Genomic DNA, 21,345 nt, shown 5'->3' with positions numbered 1-21,345 from the left:
TACAAGGAACGGTGGAAGTCAAGTTGAGGTCATTTCACTGAGAGAGGGAAGAATGAATTCAATTAAATACCAGCAAATTCTGGAAGCAAGCATCACACCGTCTGGGCCGGCTGGTGGCGCAATGACATCAGCACCAGACCCGGGAGCGGAGGTTCCCGGGTTCGAAACCAGTCAGGTCTGCTCCAGAGTACACTTTCCATCCGTGCCGGGTTGAGTGTCGAGATCGCAACTCAACCTCATAAAATAAAGGGAAAAATATTGTGACAATGTCTGTGTGAGGAGTGGTGCGTGCCACACAGTCTCTCTCTCTCGCTCTGCACCTTGGAAAAAGCCATGAAAAAGACATCATCACGGATGCACACACACAGAAATGCACACGTACAGACGCACACACACAGACTCGCACGCACGCAGGCACACGCCAAAAAAAAAGCATCACACCGTCTGTAAAAAAGCTGAAGAGTAAAAGAGGATGGCTTCTACAACAGGATAATGATCCTAAACACACCTCAAAATTCACAATGGACTACCTCAAGAGGTGCAAGCTGAAGGCTTTGCCACGGCCCTCACAGTCTCCCAGCCTAAACATCATCGAAAATCTGTGGATAGACCTCAAAAGAGCAGTGCATGCAAGACGGCCCAAGAATCTCACAGAACTAGAAGCCTTTTGCAAGGAAGAATGAGCGAAAATCCCCCAAACAAGAATTGAAAGACTCAGCTGGCTACAGAAAGCGTTTACAAGCTGTGATACTTGCCAAAGGGGGTGTAACTAAGTACTGACCATGCAGGGTGTCCAAACTTTTGCTTCGGGCCCTTTTCCTTTTTTATTTTGAAACTGGACAAGATGGAAATAAAAAAGTAATCTTGCTTAAAATACTAAAGAAATGTGTCATCTTTAACTTTATGGCTTTTGGAAATCAGGTAATCTTTTATTCTCTTAGCTATTCACAGTAACAGAAATTTTAACCAGGGTGCCCAAACTTTTGCATGTCACTGTATGCTGGGTCTCCACATTTAAGGAAGGAAGTACCTGCACTGGAGGGAAGGTCACAAGGATAATTCCTGGGAAGGGAGGCATGCAGAAGGTTTTTATTCACACTCATTGGGCTTAAGTACAAGGAATGAGCGGTGAACTGACTGAAACATTCCATTCTGAGGAGAATGCTTCCCCTGAGGTGGGGGTTCAGGGTCACTGGTACACTGGATGCAGTTTCAGAAGTGGGTGATTCACACACTTCAGACAGATGAGGGGACATTTCTTCTCTCAGTAACTGAGGAGTTCTCTTCCTTGGAATAACAGAGGTAGTGTCACTAAACCACCTGCAACTTCCTGCCAGGGAAAGTGGCAAAAAGCAGACATGATAGTGATGCTTAAGAGGCATTTAGGCACACACATAACAGATAGCGGATGGAGGGATACAGACCACATGCAGGCAGATTGTTATCACAGTTGGCCAAAAGGCCTGTTCCTGTGCCCCACTGCTCTATATTATGTAGTTCCAATAATCAGGTATGGGCCAACAAGTGGAAAGTAATATCTGTGCTACACAAGTGCTTTGACGTTCCAAACCAGTTATATTCAATGGATTCAGTTCCATTGAGCAGTACTGTATATGGAATTTGGAATTTCAGTGTGTGGGGGAATTTTAAGGGTTTAGAGAATTTAATTTAAGTTTTGCAGTTAGCATTTATCTTTGATCTAATTCTGTTGTTTCATTCATGGTCCTAGATAGTAGAAAATAAGCTGCTTTTGTTTGGCAGTTGTGCAAATAATTGGGCAATTGTACAGGTAAATGCATAAATAATTAGAACTTGCTAGTGACTAGCTTTAGGGCCTGATTTCTCATGTTTGGAATTTTACCAAGGGTAAACATGTGAGAATTTAGTTAATGCATGGGATGATTATAATGGAGTCTAGTTCCACAGAGTACTGGTCACACAGACAGATGAAATTCAGGCTTTCAGTGAATGGTTCATTAGGGGGAGCAAGTTAAAGAGGTGTGGTCTCAGCATTGATCCCCGCAGCACAAAATTCATCACACATTTCCAATCTGACAAACAACCCTCCATTACCACCCTCTCCATCCTACCACAAAGCTAATTTTGTATCCAGTTAGCTAATTGACCCTGGATCCCATGTGTTCTAATCTTTTGACCAGCCTACCTGGTGGAACCTTTACAAAGTCCATTTTACTCTTACTCTTAAACCTATGGTGTCTTTGGCACCTCTGCCACAGGGAATAGTTCATTACTATCAACCCTATCTATTGCACATCTGTCAGGAACCCCCCTCAATCTCCTCTGGTCTAAAGAAAATTAATCTTGCCTATCCTGACTGAAGTATTCCATCCCTGTGAATCTCCACTGTACTTTCCTGTGCAATCACACTATATTGTGTGATGACCAGAACTACACACATTAGCCCAGTTGGAGCTGAACCAATGTTCATAATGTTTTAGCAAAATCTTGCTGCTCTTATATTTGATACCATGGCAAATGAAAGCAAATATCTTCTACACCCGACCTACTGGCACTGCCACCATCTGAGAACTTCAGATTTATTTCCTCAATATTCTCTATGGACTTACTGTTCATTGTAGATGCCAAGCCCGTAGTGGACCCTTCAAAATGTATCACCTCCCACTTATCAGGATTAAATTCTATCCATCACTGCCCCACCCAATTTACCAGTTTATCAGTATCATTCATTGTGACCTATCACCTGCCATCAGATTTGGTGTGACAAGGTGGCAGGATGGTGCAAAAATCAGTGCTACAGACTCACAACTCTAGGGACATGGGTTGTGATTCTCACCTTGGATGTTGTCTGTGCAGAACTTGCATCATCTGTTGAAGTTTCTTTCAGGTCATCCATTTTGTTCACCCGAACTATGTTTTGGATGGTTAAGTAGCTATGGTGTGGATTGATTATAAAAAGCTTCAAATACAATGATTGAGGAAAAAGTGTTGCAGGGATATAGGGAAATAAGACGGGGGGGGTGGGAAATGGGGTTAATGGGAATTCTCTACTGAGAGAGGCAGCAGCTGCCAAACAGGCTGAATGATTTCTTTCTAGTTTTGTTATATGTAAAAGATAAGTAAAAAAAAAACTAGGCAAGGGTGGTTACTTTTCTTTCTAAAGTTGTATTACGGGTTGAAATTAATGGGCTATTACACTAATATCAGAAGGTTCAATTAAAAAAATAACTGGATATTTAAAAAATAAATCCACATTCTGAAATTATCATGTTAGGGTCTGAACTTACACCTCATTATTCTGAGCCACCAATACCTCCTTTTGATAAACTCAAGGACCCCTGCCAATCCCTGGGTGAGCGGTCATTCCCAAGCAATTTCCCCAATGGAGTACCTGGGACTGGACGAAGGACGAAACTCGGGTCGAACAGATGACCATTCTTAGGAATCTCCCCTTGTGCCTGGGCCCTGAGAACAAGAGCGTCGAATACCCAACGAATTGGAACTACCACCTTGGCCAGTGGGAAAATGGTGGTGGGCTGCTCTTCTCATTCCAGTTCGTCAAACCGATGGGACAAGGCATCTGTCTTCTAGTTTTTTGACCCCGGTCGATAAGGCAGGATGAAATTAAAGTGGTAAAGAACAAAGACTACTTGGCCTGTCTGGAATTCAGCCTCTTGGCCTGCTGAATACATGCCAGGTTCTTGTACTCTGTCCAAACCACAGAACTATAGAACATTACAGCACAGAAACAGGTCTTTTGGCCCTTCTTGTCTGTGCCGAACCATTTTTCTGCTGAGTCCCACTGACCTGCACCTGGACCATATCCCTCCATACACCTCTCATCCAGGTACCTGTCCAAGTTTTTCTGAAATGTTAAAAGTGAGCCCGCATTTACCACTTCATCTGGCAGCTCATTCCACACTCCCACCACTCTCTGTGTGAAGAAGCCCCCCCCAACGTTCCCTTTAAACTTTTCCCCCTTCACCCTTAACCCATGTCCTCTGGTTTTTTTCTCCCATTGCCTCAGTGGAAAAAGCCTGCTTGCATTCACTCTATCCATACCCATCATAATTTTATATACCTCTATCAAATCTCCCCTCGTTCTTCTACGCTCCAGGGAATAAAGTCCTAACCTAGTCAACCTTTCTCTGGAACTCAGTTTCTCAAGTCCCGGCAACATCCTTGTAAACCTTCTCTGCACTCTTTCAACCTTTATTAATATCCTTCCTGTAATTTGTGACCAAAACTGTACACAATACTCCAAATTCGGCCTCACCAATGCCTTATACAACCTCACCATAATATTCCAACTCTTATACTCAATACTTCGATTTATGAAGGCCAATGTACCAAAAGCTCTCTTTACGACCCTATCTACCTGTGACGTCACTTTTAGGGAATTTTGTATCTGTATTCCCAGGTCCCTCTGTTCTACTGCACTCCTCAGTGCCCTACCATTTACCTTGTATGTTCTACCTTCCAAAGTTTGTCCTTCCAAAGTGCAATACCTCACACTTGTCTGTATTAAACTCCATCTGTCATTTTTCAGCCCATTTTTCCAGCTGGTCCAAATCCCTCTGCAAGCTTTGAAAACCTTCCTCACTGTCCACTACACCTCCAATCTTTGTATCATCAGCAAATTTGCTGATCCAATTTACCACATTATCATCCAGATCACTGATAGAGATGACAAATAGCAATGGACCCAGCACTGATCCCTGTGGCACACCACTAGTCACAGGCCTCCACTCAGAGAAGCAATCCTCCACTACCACTCTCTGGCTTCTTCCATTCAGACAATATCTAATCCAATTTACTACCTTTCCATGTACCTCCCATGTGGGACCTTGTCAAAGGCCTTACTGAAGTCCATGTAGACAACATCCACTGCCTTCCCTTCATCCACTTTCCTGGTAACCTCTTCGAAAAACTCCAACAGATTTGTCAAACATGACCTATCACGCACAAAGCCATGTTGACTTTCCCTAATAAGTCCCTGTTTATCCAAATACTTGTAGATCCTATCTCTTAGTACTCCTTCCAGTAATTTACCTACTACCGACGTCAAACTTACCCCTATAAAATTACTTTTAAAGCCTTGTTTAAACAACGGAACAATATGAGCTATCCTCCAATCCTCCGGTACCTCACCTGTGGATACTAACATTTTAAATATATCTGCCAGGGCCCCTGAAATTTCAACACTAGTCTTCTTCAAGGTCCGAGGGAATACCCTGTCAGGTCCTGGGGATTTATCTACTCTGATTTGCCTCAAGATAGCAAGCACCTCCTCCTCTTCAATCTGTATAGGTTCCATGACCTCACTATTTGTTTGCCTTATTTCCATTGACTCCATGTCAGTTTCCTTAGTAAATACAGATGCAAAAAACCCATTTAAGATCTCGCCCATTTCTTTTTGTTCCATACATAGCCGACCACTCTGATCTTCAAGAGGACTAATTTTATCCCTTGCTATCCTTTTGCTGTTAATATACCTGTAGAAGCTCTTTGGATTATCCTTCACCTTGACTGCCAAAACAACCTCATGTCTTCTTTTCGCCCTCCTGATTTCTTTCTTAAGTTTTTTTTTTACACTATTTATTCTCTTCAAGCACTTTATTTGCTCCCTGTTTCCTATACATGTCATACATCTCTCTTCTTCTTTATCAGAGTTCCAATATCCTTTGAGAACCAAGGTTCCTTACTCTTATTCACTTCACCTTTAATCCTGACAGGAATATACAAACTCTGCACTCTCAAAATTTCTCCTTTGAAGGCCTCCCATTTACCAATCACATCCTTGCCTGAGCACTGCTGTAACATTTTCCCTGACTAGCAATGCCACCCCCCCCTCCACCCTTCATTCCTCTGCTTCTATAACTTTTGAAACATCGGAACCCTGGAATATTAAGCTGCCAGTCCTGCCTCTCCTGTAGCCAAGTTTCACTAATGGCTATAATGTTGTAATTCCACGTGTCAATCCACGCCCTCAGCTTGTCTGCCTTCCCAACAATGCTCCTCGCATTGAAATAGACACACCTCAGAAGATTATTACCACCACACACAACCCTTCTATTTGTGAGTTTGCATGGAATTTTAACATCATTTATTTTCAGCCCCACTCCACTATCTGCTCTGGCACTCTGGTTCCCATCCCCCCCTGTAAATCTAGTTTAAACCCTCCCCAGTAGCACTTACAAACCTTCTTATGTTAGATATGTTGGAACAGCATATCTTGAAACTCCGGTCTGCTGCAAAATTTCTGCTTGGGAGAGACCTTGCTGATGTAGGATGACCACCTTGTGTTTTGTTCCTCTGCTCATTCTTGCCCTTGTGTAAGAACTGATGAATTGCAGGTTTAAACTGTCACATCTGCCACACCTTCACCTTTTAGTTTGGTTGTCCTTCACTAATTTTGATTCCTTCTACACCTGTTTCTGTTTCAGTTGATCAGTTTTAGTTGGACCAAGTGCTAGAAATTGGGTCTAGCTGGGTGGGCACAGTGTTGTGTCAAATGGTCTGTATCTGTGAGGTATTTATTGCACAACTCTATGGATAGGCTAGGACTTACCCACTGCTCCCCTAGAGCACAAGTGATCTTATGGTGGTTTATAAAAACCATGAGCAACATAGAAAAGGTGAATAGTCACAGCCTTCTTCCCCGAGATAGGTGAGTCTAAAACGAGAGAGTGAAGACTTGAGCGGAAATAAGGATTAAAAAGGGCCAAGTGTCCAGTTGTCCCTACAGAGGATGGAAGCTACGTAGGATGAGTTACCACAATTAGTAGATGCAGGTACAATTACAACATTTAAAAGACATCAGTACAAAAGGTTCTGAGGGATAAGTGCCAAAAGCAGGCAAACGGGACTAGATTGGGTGGGCAACTCAGCCAGCATGAATATCTTGAGTCATAGGGCCTGTTTTGTTCCTCATAATTTTATATATATTACATCTAGGTCTCCCCTCAGCTTCTTTAGAGAAAAAAATCCGTCTCCAACCTCCCATTTCAGTTAGAAGTCTATAATCTAGTCAATATTCCAGTGAACTTCTCTTGCACCCTCTCCAAAGCCTCCACATCCTTACTGTAATGTAACAAATAGAATTACATGTAATACACCCTATCCTCGTTGTATGCGTCTTCAGACAATGCGGATTCACAGTTATGCGAGGAACCTATTTCTACAAACTGCTCCTTATATGTGTCCAAAACTCACAGTTATGTGAGGAGCACTCATTCTTGGCCCCTTCTAGCCAGTGGCGCCATTCCTCCAAAACTAATTTAACTGCAAGAAGCTCTTGATTGCTGATGTCATAGTTCACCTTTGCCGGGGATAGCTGCCTGGAAAAGAACACACACGGTGCAGTTTATTGTCCAAAGGTGTCTGTTGAGACAACACTGCACCTACTCTGACGTTCGAGGCATCCACTTCCACAATGAAGGGAAGGTCCGGGTTAGGTGCAACCAAATTGGGAGCTGTTGTGAATCACTGTTTGTGTTCTGCAAAAGCAGCCTCTGCCTCGGTGGTCCAAACAAGAGGACCCGTGGATCTCTTGGTTAGTGCTGTCAGTAGAGCTGCCACTGAGCTGAAGTTTCTGATACACTTCCAGTAAAAGCTGGCAAATCCCAGGAATCATTGGACTTGTTTCACATTGGATGGTTGTGGCCAATCTCCAACCACCAGTGTCTTACTAGGGTCCATCTTGAGACTACCATTAGAGATGATGAAGTCCAAAATTTAAATGTTGGTTAAGTGAAATTCAGATTTTTCCAGCTTGACGTAAAATCCATGATCAAGAAGCCTCTTTAGGATATCTCTGATGTGAGCGGTGCTCCTCCATGGACTTAGAGAAAATCAGGATGTTGTCCAAGTAGACGAAGGTGTACTTATGGACAGCATCCCAGAGCACGTTGTTTATAAAAGCCTGGTAAACTACTGGTGCATTCACAAGGCCAAAGGGCATGACCAGGTACTCATAGTGCCCTGTTGGTGTGTTGAATGCCGTCTTCCACTCGTCACCCTCCTTTATATGAACCAGGTTGTACGCACTCAGCAAGTCTAGCTTTGATAATACTCTTGCCCCTTGGAGAATCTCGAAGGCAGTGTTCTGAGTGGAAGGGGGTAACGATTCTTGATAAATTAGTCCTCTCTCTAATCAATGCAAGGCCACAGACTCCCATCCTTCTGTATGAAGAAGCCAGCACTGGCTAGAGGTGGAGGGCTGAATGAATACCAAGGCAAGAGACTCCTTTATATTCTCCTCCTTAGTGCTTTGCTCATGGCCTGAGAGCGTGTATAATTGACCTCATGGAGTACAAGTACCAAGCAATAGATCTATGGCACAGTCATAGGGGTAATGCAGTGGAAGAGTGGAGGCCTTTCCTTTACTGAAGACTTCTTCCAAATCCTTGTAGACGGATGGGATTTCTACCAGCTTGGGTGCTACAATGACCCCCGCCGAACCTTCCTCCGAGGACGACTCCTTGTTGTTGTTTCATATGACAGGTGTTTCTCCTTCTTCACACTTCTAATTGGTTATTGTCAAGCCACTCGTCCAGCTTGTGGCTGCATTGATGGACCGTAGCAAAGCCATCTCGGATCTTGGTGAGAGGACATGTTTGGACCAGGTGGAGGATGTCCTGGGTTGGGGCAACACAAAGGTAAGCTGGGATTTGTCTGGCGCCCCATTGGTGTACTGTTTACGCTGTTTTGGCATGGCGATGTATGAGTCTATGCAGCTGTCCAGTTTTTTCTGGTAGCTGTAGTAAAGCCTGGGAGGAGTGAGGTGGGGGTTATTGATCAGTTCTCCGTTGGGGGTGGGGGCGTGTTTGGTGTGCCAGTATTGGAGCCGTTCAGCGTGTTCGTCACAGGAATCAAGATTTTTCAAGTTGTAGAAAGGTTTTTGGGATCTAAGTCAGGAACTTGGGGGGAGCATTTTCGATGAGTTTATGAACTGGAATGATGTGCATATTTTGAATACGCTTGTAGAGCTTTGCCGAAGCTGCTCTTCTACGGATCTCCGGGGGTGCTATTCCAGTCATTGTTGGGAGCCATTGGACAGGTGTGCATTTTAGGGCTCCTGAGATTACTCTCATAGAAGTATGGAGCTGTGTACTGATGATGTTTGTGTGATATCTCTCTCCCAGGTGGGTGCACAATATTAGGTGACTGAGAAACATAGTGCTAGGCTAGAGAGGAGTTGGCCAAAGCAAATTGGAAGGAGATGCTGGTAGGGATGACAGCAGAGCAACAATGGTGAGGGTTTCTGGGGAAAATGAGGAAGATGCAGGAGAGACGTATTCCAAAAATGAAGAAATACTCAAATGGCAAAATAATTCAACTGTGGCTGACAAGGTAAGTTAAAACTAATGGGCATCCAATAAAGCAAAAATTAGTGGGAAGACAGAGGATTGGGAAGCTTTTAAAAACTTGCAGCAAACTAAAATTAGAATGGAAAAGATGAAATATGAAAGCAAGCTAGCAAACAATATCAAAGTGGATAGTAAAAGCTTTTTTAAGTATGTAAAAAATATAAGAGATGAGAGTAGATGTGGGACTGCTGGAAAATGAGGCTGGAGAAATAATAGCGGGGGACAAGGAGATGGCAGATGAACTAAGTGAGTATTTTGCATCAGTCTTCACTGTGGAAGACACCAGCAGTGTGCCCGGTGTTGAAAGGTGTGAGGGAAGAGAAATGAGTGCAGTTACTATTACAAGGCAGAAGGTACTTAAAAATCTGAAAGACCTAAAGGTACATAAATTACCTGGACCAGATGAACTGCACCCTAGGGTTTTGAAAGAGGTAGAGATTGTGGAGACATACTAACCTTTCAAAAATCATTGGACTCAGGGATGGTACCAGAGGACTGGAAAATTGCAAATATCACTCCACTCTTTAAGAAAGGAGGAAGGCCACAGATAGGAAATTATAGACCAGTTAGTCTGACTTCAGTGGTCGGGAAGATATTGAAGTCAATTGTTAACAATGAGGTTATGGTGCACATGGTAACACAGGACAAGATGGGACAAAGCCAGCATAATTTCCTTAAGGGAAAATCTTGCCTGACAAACCTGTTGGAATTCTTTGAGGGGATTACAAGTAGGATAGATAAAGGGGATATAGTGGAAGTTGTATATTTGGACTTTCAGAAGGCCTTTGGCAAGGTGCCACACATGAGTCTGCTTACCAAGTTAAGAGCCCATGGTATTACAGGAAAGTTACTGGCATGGTTAGAGTGTTGGCTGATTGGTAGGAGGCAGTGAGTGGGAATAAAAAGATCCTTTTCTGGTTGGCTGCCAGAGACTAGTGGTGTTTTGCAGTGGTTGGTGTTGGGACTGCCTCTTTTTATGCTGTATATCAATGATTTAGATGATGGAATAGATGGCTCTGTTGCCAAATTTGCAGATGAAGATTAGTGGAGGGGCAGGAAGTCTTCAGGAAACAGGAAGGAAGCAGAAGGTCTTATACAGATTAGGAGAATGGACAAGAATGTAGCAAATGAAATACAATGTTGGAAAATGCATGGTCATGCACTTTGGTAGTAGAAATAAATGTGCAGGACCAGCTGGTGGTGCAATAACATTGGCGCCGGACCCAGGAGCAGAGGTTCCCGGGTTCGAATCCAGTTGGGTCCTTTCCTGAGTACGCTTTCCATCTGTGCCGGGTTGAGTGGTGAGATCGCAACTCGACCTCGTAAAGTAAAGGGGAAATACTGCGAAAATGTCTGTGTGAGGAGTGGGGTGTCACACAGTCTCTCTCTTGCTCCGCGCCTTGTAAAACCCATGAAAAAGACATCATCACAGACACACGCAAGCACACGCAGACGCACAGACTCGCACGCATGCAGGCACACGCCAAAAAAAAAAGAAAGGAAGAAATAAATGTGCAGACTATTTTCTAAGTGGAGATAAAACCTAAAAATCTGAGATGCAAAGTGACTTGGGAGTCTCTGTACAGAACAAACTAAAGGTTAACTTGCAGGTAGAGTCAGTAGTGAGGAGGGCAAATGCAATGTTAGCATTAATTTCAAGAGGTTTAGAATATAAGAGCAAGGATGTGATGCTGAGCCTTTATGAAGCTGCACCAGTGCCTTATCTGTGTTTTGCTACTGTGTCTGCATGACTGGATAATTGGCTTGTTGCTTTGGTGCTGTGTCAGGATCTAGGTTTTTGAGGAGGGTCCATGCAGGTTTGCTGTAATGAGTGAAGTCCATGTTTTCGACAGTTTCCATCCATCTATTTCATCTGTTGTTGTGGAGTGATCTGAGGAGATCATTAGCTGTAGTCGTGTCGCCTGTTGTTCTACAACTCTAAGTAGTTCCTCACCTTTTTTAGACCAACAAGGAATGTATTCTTGTCAATAACCTCTTGGTATTGCCTCTTTTGCACATTTTAGCATGAGCCTATGAAATCGGAGGAAATTTTCAGTGGTGGGTAGTATTTCACTACAAATTGTTGATTTGCAAGATGAAATTTTCTCAGTTTGCTTTTCTGAAGTTCCATCTGAGATTTGGGATGGAGAGATGAGTGGGATTTGGGATCCAACCATTATTAGCACGGGTCTGTGCTGACTACGAGGAAAATCACCAAGGATTTCTCATGTTGCTGGTCAAGTTGACTGTTGTTACAAAACAGAGGTGTGTTCTGTAATTTTGTTGCCATCTAGCTGAGAAGAATGTCCCTTTATTTTTAGGATCATAGGTTGTTATTAAATGCCCAATGACTGATCACATATCTGGCTGTGTTGTTTTCTGAATATCCCCAATCTGAATGATGACTATTAAAGTCTCCGAGGAATATTGTTTGGTGTTTGATTTTTGGTAACAGTGGAATTGGCCATTCCTCATTTGGAGGTTTATAGATATTTACTCGACTTAGATCTTCACCAATTTGAATAGTAGTGGAGATTGTTATCTGGTGCGATGTTAGAGCTAGTAACTGAAATGGAACTGTGATGGCTGGAGTTCAAACACTAATCAACAGTGGACAAGAAAGCTGCAGCAAGAACCTGCATCACCATCAGATCTCTCCGGGCTCGTAGATCGACTGGGTCCACAGAGCGAAAGACAGCCTCACCCAAGTGACTTTGGCTTCTCTCAAGGCAACCTGGAGGTCATGTATCTCCAGAATCTGTCTTGAAATATTCTCACTGTGGCTGGCCACAGATGATACACGGAACTGCTGAGTCCATGTTGGCTCAATTATACTGTGACAAGGATGGCTTGGACCCAAATGCTGGAGTGTCCGAAGCAAGGATTGAGACACGGTATCAAAATGGATCGAGAACTGAGCACAAAACAAACTAGACTAAATCACTAGTGAGGCTTACGATTGAACCCTGAACCTCAGTTCCTATGCTCCTTAAATACTCAATTCTTGATGCTCAAACCATGATTGCCAATTCGCGGGTCGGTACTGAATCTTTAAAGGGGCCATGTCAGCTATCCATATTCCAGGGAGTTAGAGTGTCTAAACCCCGGAAACTGATGTGGATGGGTGCCTGTCGCAACATCACTGGTGCTTTATAAAGTCTCAACATTACATCTTTGTTTTCATATTCTAGTCCTCTTGAAATGAATGCTAATATTGCATTTGTTTTCCTCATCACAGACTCAACCTACAAATTAACCTTTAGGGAATCCTGCACAAGGACTCCCAAGTCCCTTTGCACCTCAGTTTTTGTATTTTCGCTCCATTTAGAAACAGTCAACCCTTTCATTTCTTCTTAAGTGCATGACCATGTACTTCCCAAAACTATTCCATCTGCCATTTCTTTGCCTATTCTCCTAATCTGTCTAAGTCATCATCCAAATTATTGACATATAATGTAAAAAAAAAGAATCAGTCCCAACCTGTAGAACACCACTAGTCACCAGCAGCCAACCAGAAAAGGCTCCCTTCATCTCCACCCTTTGCCTCCTGCCAATCAGCCACTGCTTTATCTATGCTAGAATCTTTCCTATAATACCATGGGCTCGTAGCTTGTTAAGCAGTCTCATGTGCCAAAGGTCTTCTGAAAGCCCAAGTACACAACATCAACCGATTTTCCTTTGTCTCTCCTGCCTGTTACTTCTTCAAATAATTCCAACAGATTTGTCAGGCAAGATTTTCCCTTGAGGAAAAACTGCCTTTTTTTTCATCATGTCCCTCCAAGTACCATGAAACCATATCCTTAACAATCGACTCCAGCATCTTCCCAACCACTGAGATCAGACTTATTGGCCTCTAATTTCCTTTCTTCTGCCTCTCTCCCTTCCTGAAGGGTGGAGTGCCATTTGCAATTTTCCAGCCTTCTGGAACCATTCCAGAATCTAGAGTTACATTAGTTCTCTTCAGCCACTCTCTCAGAACTCTGGGGTGTATACCATCTGGTCCAGGTGACTATCTACCTTCAGACCTTTCAGTTTCACAAGAAACTTCACACACTTCATACCTCCAACACCTGGAACTTTCACCATACTGTTAGTGTCTTCCATAATGAAGACTGATGCAAAATACTTATTCAGTTCATCCGCCAATTTGTTGTCTCCCATTACTATCTCTCCAGCATCATTTTCCACTGGTCCAATATCCACTCTTTCTTTTCTTTTACACTTATTATATCTGAAGAAACTTTTTGTCTCCTACTTAAATTTATTGGCTAGCTATAACCTTCTTTCAGCCATGATTCAGTGATGCCTACAACGTAATACCTGCCAATTTGCAGCTATGCTGCAAGTTCTTCTAGCTTATTCCATATACTGCGTACATTCAAATATCATACCTTCAATCCTGTAATCACCCTTTTCGATTTTGTCCGCCTTTTACATTGCACTCATACTGTTGGCTGCAATTTTGCCCTATCAACAGTCTCTCCTCAGCACATTGCCTGCTTGTAGAGCAGCTACCTCATCTTCAGCACGATCATCCATCTTTTTAATGATATTTCTCGCATTGAAATATACGCAGCCTGGGACACTACTCACACCATACTCAACCTTTTCATTCCTAACTTTGTCTGGGGTCTTACCAACACAATGCCTCCACAACCTCTTCACTAACTGTTCTGGCACCTAACTCCCTGAACTCCCGATGCAGAACCTTGTCACTCCTCCTAAACAATTAAGAATGCTGAGGACTCGATCCGAGATATACCTGACCCTGGCACCCGAGAGGCAACATACCATGCAGAAACCCCATTCTCGCCCACAGAGCCTCCTGTCATTCCCCTAACACTGCAATGTATCTCTTCTCCCCCGTCCCCTTCTGAGCCACAGAAGCAGCCTTAGTGCAGAGACTCTACCACTGCAATTCTTCTCAGCCCCCCACCCCCCAGCAATATCCAAAGTGATAGGCGTGTTGTTAAGGGCGGCGGGGTGGCCACAGGGGTGCTCTGCACTGTCTCCTTAACCCCTTTCCACTTCCTGACTTTTATATGGAAAGAGATGCCAGAAGAAAGTGACAGAGGTGGGTAGAATTACAATGTTTGAATTATATTTGAGCAGGTACAGATAGGGAACGTTTAGTGGGATAAGGGACAAATGCAAGCATATGGGAGTAATTCAGACAGGCAATATGGACAAGCTTATTTCCTGCTGTAAAATCATACGCCTCCAGATCCTACATAACATTCTTTCTCTCTCCACAGATGCTCCCTAACAACACCTTATATTCCGTTTGGGTAGCCTTCAACATGATTTTTCGAATTTCCGGTAATGCACCCGCACCCCCCTTCACCATTTACCATCCCCTTTTCCCTCTCTCACCTAATCTCCTTGTTCCGCCCATCACCTCCCTCTGGCACTCCTCCCCAATTTTCTTTCTTCCATGGCCTTCTGTTTCTTTCACCAATCAACTTCCCAGCTCTTTGCTTCATCCCTCCCCCCTTCAGGTTTCATCTATAACCTTGTGTTTCTCTCTCCATTCCCCCAATCTTTTAAATCTACTCCTCTGTTTTTTTAATCCAGCTCTGCTGAAGGGCTTCGGCCTGAAACATCGACAGTACTCCTTTCTATAGATGCCGCCCGGCCAGCATTTTGTGTGTGTTGCTCGGATTTCCAGCATCTACAGATTTTCTTGTTTGTGACAAAGCATGTATTAGCTGTCCTATATCATATTCTTCTTGCCCTTATATCTTTCCTGTACTTTTCTTAAATTTGTCTAGATAAGATTTGCCCATTCTCCCAAGTGACCATCTTTTCCAAGTAAGGAGAATTGAGTTAAATATAATGGAAGTTATCTATTTGAGCCCTATCCTGGTTCGTGCAATATCTAGAACAAGTTTTACAGAATGATGAACATTTCCCGATTTCTGTAAACAATATTAGTAGCCAGCTTTTCTCATTTAATATATCTGCTGCACAGGTTGCGAGCAGCACCAACCAAAGACTGATGTCATTTGTAATTTGATATTAGGGGTGAAATGAGTTTTCAGAGAACCTCTCCATCAATTCTCCAAAGTTCTCCAGGTCACAAGGAAATCCTTTCAACTTTAATGCATGAGACCTGCAACCTAGGTATACTATAGAAAGTTTGCTGATGATTGCTGGAGGGAGATCTTCTTCTTCACAGCCAGACACATTTTCAGATTACTTATCTCCCTTAAAGAGTTTTGTGAATTCTGAAATAGCTCATGAGGCCAAGGTGGAAAATAATGGGAAGATAATTATTTGGAAAGGGTAGCTAGGGGTTGGAGAAAAGTTAAGAGAACCACAGACAGAGATAGAAACAGAGGAAAAATGAGGCTGAGAAGGCTACCCAGTTCAGTGGCTAATGAACGTACCGTATAATGATTAAAACTCACTTTCAATCAATAGGGTGGGGCACTGGTTACACTCGCTCCTACAGAAGAACACCACACTGGGTTCCACTGCTGTACCTAATAAAATGGCCACAATGGGTATGTCCCCATTATTACCTGGAGTAATTGTAAGTCTATACCTGGTTACCATCATTGTGTCAGAATCTTCCTTCTGTATTAAATGCTGGAAATATTCCTCCACAGCCTTGGCAGTCACTGCTTTCCGTAAATAAGGATAATAGAGAGGGTGCCGAGCGATGACACCTAGTTGCACAAAGTAATCATTGAAAAAAGTAAAAATAAACTTATGAGTTATATCTCAGGTGATTATGAGGCCAGAAAATGCACAATCAGGACATGCTGACTGACTGAACAGAGAACATAGATGCACAAGATGCAGAGCTGAACTAATGAAGCTAATGATGCCTAATTACACTAATCCCTTCAATTTGCAGATGGTTCATATTCCTCCATTCTCTGCTCATTCATGTGCATATCAAAAAGCCTCTTCAATGCCCTTATTGTACCACCCCTGGCACTGCATTCCAGGCACCCATCATTCTCCATCTGAACAACTTGCCCTGCACATTTCCTTTTCACCTCAAATGAATGTCCTCTAGTACTAGACATTCTGACCCTGTAAAGAAGATACGGGCTGACTATCTATGCATCTCATAACTTTCTAAACTGCTGCTTCAGAGAAACAATCCAAGTTTAACCAACCTCATCTTACAGCACATGCCTTCTTATCCAAGCATCATCCTGGTAAACCTCTTCTGCACCTTATCCAAAGCCTCCACATCCTTCCTATAATGAGGAGACCAGAATTGATTGCAATACTTTATATGTGGCCTAACCAGGATTTATAAAGCTGCAGCATAACTTCCCAAGTCTTGAACTTAAGGCCTTGATAAATAAAGGCAAGAATGCCATGTGCCTTCTTTACCACCCTTTCAAGGTGTGCAGCCACTGCCAGGGAGCTATCCCACGACCTCTTTGTACATCAACATTGTTAAGGGTTCAGCCATTAACTGTACTTTCCCATTACATTTGATCTCCCAGCTATAACACCTCACACCTCAGGTGTAGAACCATAGAAAACCTACAGCACAATGCAGGCCCTTTGGCCCACAGAGCTGTGCTGAACATGTACTTACTTTAGAAATTACCTAGGGTTACCCATAGCCCTCTATTTTTTGAAGCTCTTAAAAGACACTATCGTATCTGCCTCCACCACCGTTGCCAGCAGCCCATTCCACGCACTCACCACTCTCTGCATGAAAAAACTTACCCCTGACATCTCTGTACCTACTTTCAAGCACCTTAAAATTGTGCCCTCTCGTATTAGCCATTACAATCTTGGGAAAAAGCCTCAGACTATCCACACGATCAATACCTCTCATCATCTTACACTCCTCTATCAAGTCACGTAAAAGGTGTTTAATAGTGGATGCAAATATGATAGAGGCATTTATAAGGCTCTAAGATAGGCATATGAATGGACACAGAATGGAGGGATTAGGATATGGACATTGATCAGGCAGAAGAGATTAGTTTAGTTTGGCATTTAATTACTACTTTAAGTAGTCCTGTGAAACACTGTGGGTTGAAGGGCCTGTTCCTTTGCTGTACTTTGTCAGAGACTTTCTTTCACTATCGCCTCAAGACCAGTGTCAAATAACTTTGTATGGGTGAATGAAAGTAATCAGTTGCTTGAGTTGTCTGAGGACAACCGAGTAAGTAGAGGAAAACCTGTAGAACCTGTAATGGATTTTAAGAGGCATTCAATTGGGTGAGGTATAAATAGGCTGGCGCACAAGAAAAGTTCTCATGGGAGGGAGGGGTTGTGTGTTAATGAGGGCTGAAGACTGGCATCACATGGAAGGCCAAAGTTAGGGTAAATATTTCCTTTTTAGACTGGGAAGGTGTTGCTCATGGATTGCTGCAAGGATCAGATTTTGATGTTTGAATAATTACTATTTATGCATGTTATACTACATAATGCACAATTGCGGATTGTGACCAAAAATGTTCAGGTACAATGCTGTGATCGGCATAAACCTACGTTCCACACGGTAGGCTTATTCAGAAGGTCAGAAGGCATGGGATCCAGGGAAGTTTGGCCAGGTGGATTCAGAATTGGCTTGCCTGCAGAAAGCAGAGGGTCATGGTGGAGGGAGAACCTCTACTTTTCGTGATTTTTATTAACGACCTGGATGTGGGGGTAGAAGGGTGGGTTGGCAAGTTTGCAGATGACAAAGGTTGGTGGTGTTGTGGACAGTATAGAGCAGCGGTCCCCAACCACTGGGCCACAAAGCATGTGCTACTGGGATGCGAGGAAACGATATAATCTGGTGATATGAGTCAGCTGCACCTTTCCTCATTCCCTGTCACGCACTGTTGAACTTGAACAAATGCGAGGTCATTACACACGCATTCTTGTCAGCGCGGGAAGGAGATCAGCTCCTGGAGCTTGCAAGTGACGGCGGTCTGAAAAGTATGTTTGACATAACATCTCTGCCGGCATTCTGGATCAAAGTCAAGGTTAAATATCCCGAGATAGCCATGAAAGCACTGAAAACCTTGCTTCCATTTCCAACATATCTCTGCAATGAATACAACGAAAACTAAATTGCGGAACAGACTGGACATAAGGAACCCCCTTCGAGTATCGCTGTCTCCCATCACCCCTCAATAGGACCGTCTTGTTGCAGGGAAACAAGCCCAGGGCTCCCACTGATTCAGCGATATTGGTGTGTTGCAATAATTTTATATGTCCATACAGGGAAAATATGTGCAGTGTGTTTAATATCCAAATGGTACTTAAAATGTTATGATGCTATTGACTTATATAACCATATAATAATTACAGCACGGAAACAAACCATCTCTGCCCTTCTAGTCCGTGCTGAACGCTACTATCACCTAGTCCCACTGACCTGCCCTCAGCCCATAACCCTCCATTCCTTTCTTATCCATATACCTACCCAATTTTTCTTCAAATGATAATATCGAACCTGCCTCTACCACTCCTACTGGAAGTTCATTCAACACCCTTCAAGCTCCCCTGATAATTGACTTATCACTATATTCAAGCGCTGTGTGTTTAATATTAAATTCATTAGATAAACCCTTTTAGAAACGAAATTTCGAGTGTATTAGCCACTTATCACCTGTATTCCGGTCGTGATTAACACCCCCCTCCCGAACAGAATCACCAAAAACTATCTGTAGAAAAAAATCGGCACGTACATGCATGCGCACTGGTGCCCACGCAAGGCTTCATGGTCATTGTAGTCTTTCTCGGGGTAAACACAACGTATTTGACTACTACTCTTCTCCGTTGGCAACCCTACCTACCCCACCCCGCTGGGTCGGCCGGTCCGCAAGAATATTGTCAATAATAAACCGGTCCGCAGTGCAAAAAAGGTTGGGGACCCCTGGTATAGAGGATTGTCGAAGATTGCAGAGAGACATTGATAGGATGCAGAAGTGGGCTGAGAAGTGGCAGATGGAGTTCAACCTGGACACGTGTGAGGTAATACACTTTGGAAGGACAAACTCCAAGGCAGAGTACAAAGTAAATGGCAGGATACTTGGTAGTGTGGAGGAGCAGAGGGATCTGGGGGTACATGTCCACAGATCCCTGAAAGTTGCCTCACAGGTAGACAGGATAGTTAAGAAAGCTTATGGGGTGTTAGCTTTCATAAGTCGAGGGACAGAGTTTAAGAGTTGCAAGGTAATGATGCAGCTCTATAAAACTCTGGTTAGGCCACACTTGGAGTACTGTGCCCAGTTCTGGTCGCCTCACTATAGGAACGATGTGGAAGCATTGGAAAGGGTACAGAGGAGATTTACCAGGATGCTGCCTGGTTTAGAGAGATCATTATGATCAGAGATTAAGGGAGCTAGGGCTTTACTCTTTGGAGATAAGGAGGATGAGAGGAGACATGATAGAGGTATACAAGATATTAAGAAAAATAGATAGAGTGGACAGCCAGCACCCCTTCCCCCAGGGCACCACTGCTCAGTACAAGAGGAAATGGCTTTAAGGTAAGGGGTGGGAAGTTCAAGGGGGATATGAGAGGAACATTTTTTACTCAGAGAGTGGTTGGAGCGTGGAATGCACTGCCTGAGTGGAGGCAGATACACTAGTGAAATTTAAGAGACTACTAGACAAGTATATGGAGGAATTTAAGGTGGGGGGTTATATGGGAGGCAGGGTTTAAGGGTCGGCACAACACTGTGTGCCAAAGGGCCTGTACTGTGCTGTACTATTCTATGTTCTGTAAATACAGCCAGAATGATTACTAGAGCAACACACTCTTGTGTCATTTGTAAATAAAGAAATATCCATATATGATAGAATTTCTAGGTTAAAACGGAATGTGACAAAGAACAAAAATGATATGAAATGGAAGACTCAGTCATGCCTGCAGATTGAATGATATTTTGCATTTGGTTTCCGTATTGAAAGACTGTAGTTTGAGAAATGAGGTAGTATATTAAACTGAATGAAGTATAATTAAATTATGATTTTACATGATATTTTGAGTCTTGGATGGTGGGATGAAAGAAGTAAAAGAGCAGGGTGTTGAGCTCCTTCACAGTGAAATACTACAGGGAACGGTGTTGATGTGGGATGACTGGAGAGTGGATTGCAGTGTAGCCTAGGAATGGTCACATTAAAATGTTGAAAGGAGTCTTAAAATCATCTCCGAAAGGTACCTGACTTGTTCATTTTTAATTAGTAAATGACAAGTATTAAAAATCAGATTAGTAATCATTTCCAATGCATTTTGAGGAAATAAAGTAAGGGGAGAGGTCAATTTAGATGAAGGGTCTGGCAAATGTGACCTCTTGCCATGAACAACTGAATATTTCACTTTTTCTGAGAGTGAAGGGAATTAATGAGGAGGCTATGGGGAGACTGCCCCGGTGGTGAAAGGGGGCAGAATGCAGGCCACTATATTAGAGAAGAATTATTTTAGAAGTGACACATTTCAACAGTTTAACTTAATCAACTAAAATGAATTACCTATGTTAGCGGTGTTGCCTTTGTCACCACTCCTGGTGTAGGCTAGTTCTTCTAGTCGATAGCTGCAAGGGCCAGTAGGCAAATCTAAAAAAATTAAATCAAAGCAAGGGTCATAGATAATGTAAAATGAAGACCTGCAATGATTCAAAAGTTGTGTTGTGTAACTACATTCCATTACAATACAATATAATACTCTCTTAGTAAGTCAAGATGTGGATTCAAAATTCCACTCAAATGTAATCTATTAAAATAAACAGAATTAAAGGGTACTAATTAAACACATGACCTGTAAGAGACAAACAGATTTCTAGATATTCCATGAAATTCAAAAATATTCTTTCAATGCTGAAAACATTAATTTCACATGATTAAATTAAAGAAACTAGCTATGATACTAAACATCCCAAGCTGGTTTAAGCCCACATCTATTCATGTAATTGATAACTAACACAAAAGCAAGAGTGCTAGTCAACAGCAAGAGTGCTAGTCAACAGCAAATGCTGGAAATTAATGAAGAAGAAAATGCTGAAAATACCACCTGCAGAAAGAG

At 42.8% G+C, this 21,345-nt stretch overlaps 1 protein-coding gene across 11 annotated transcripts in view; it reads right to left on the bottom strand.

Annotated features, from left to right (window-relative positions):
* Positions 1-21,345, bottom strand: part of LOC134345510 (uncharacterized) — a 267,873-nt gene that overhangs the window by 14,131 nt on the left and 232,397 nt on the right. For 9 of the 11 annotated variants that reach the window (XM_063046270.1, XM_063046269.1, XM_063046264.1 and 6 more), the window contains 2 exons: positions 20,796-20,879; positions 15,898-16,021 (listed from right to left, as the gene is read on the bottom strand). In XM_063046270.1, the coding sequence (XP_062902340.1) occupies positions 15,898-16,021; positions 20,796-20,879 (208 nt within the window). The other 2 variants (XM_063046271.1, XR_010017712.1) reach the window with 2 other exon arrangements.

This window comes from Mobula hypostoma, chromosome 4 (genome assembly GCF_963921235.1).
Source record: "Mobula hypostoma chromosome 4, sMobHyp1.1, whole genome shotgun sequence".
Lineage (NCBI taxonomy): Eukaryota > Metazoa > Chordata > Chondrichthyes > Myliobatiformes > Myliobatidae > Mobula > Mobula hypostoma.
Note: the sequence above shows the minus strand (reverse complement) of the source record. Positions and strands in the feature narration are given on the sequence as shown.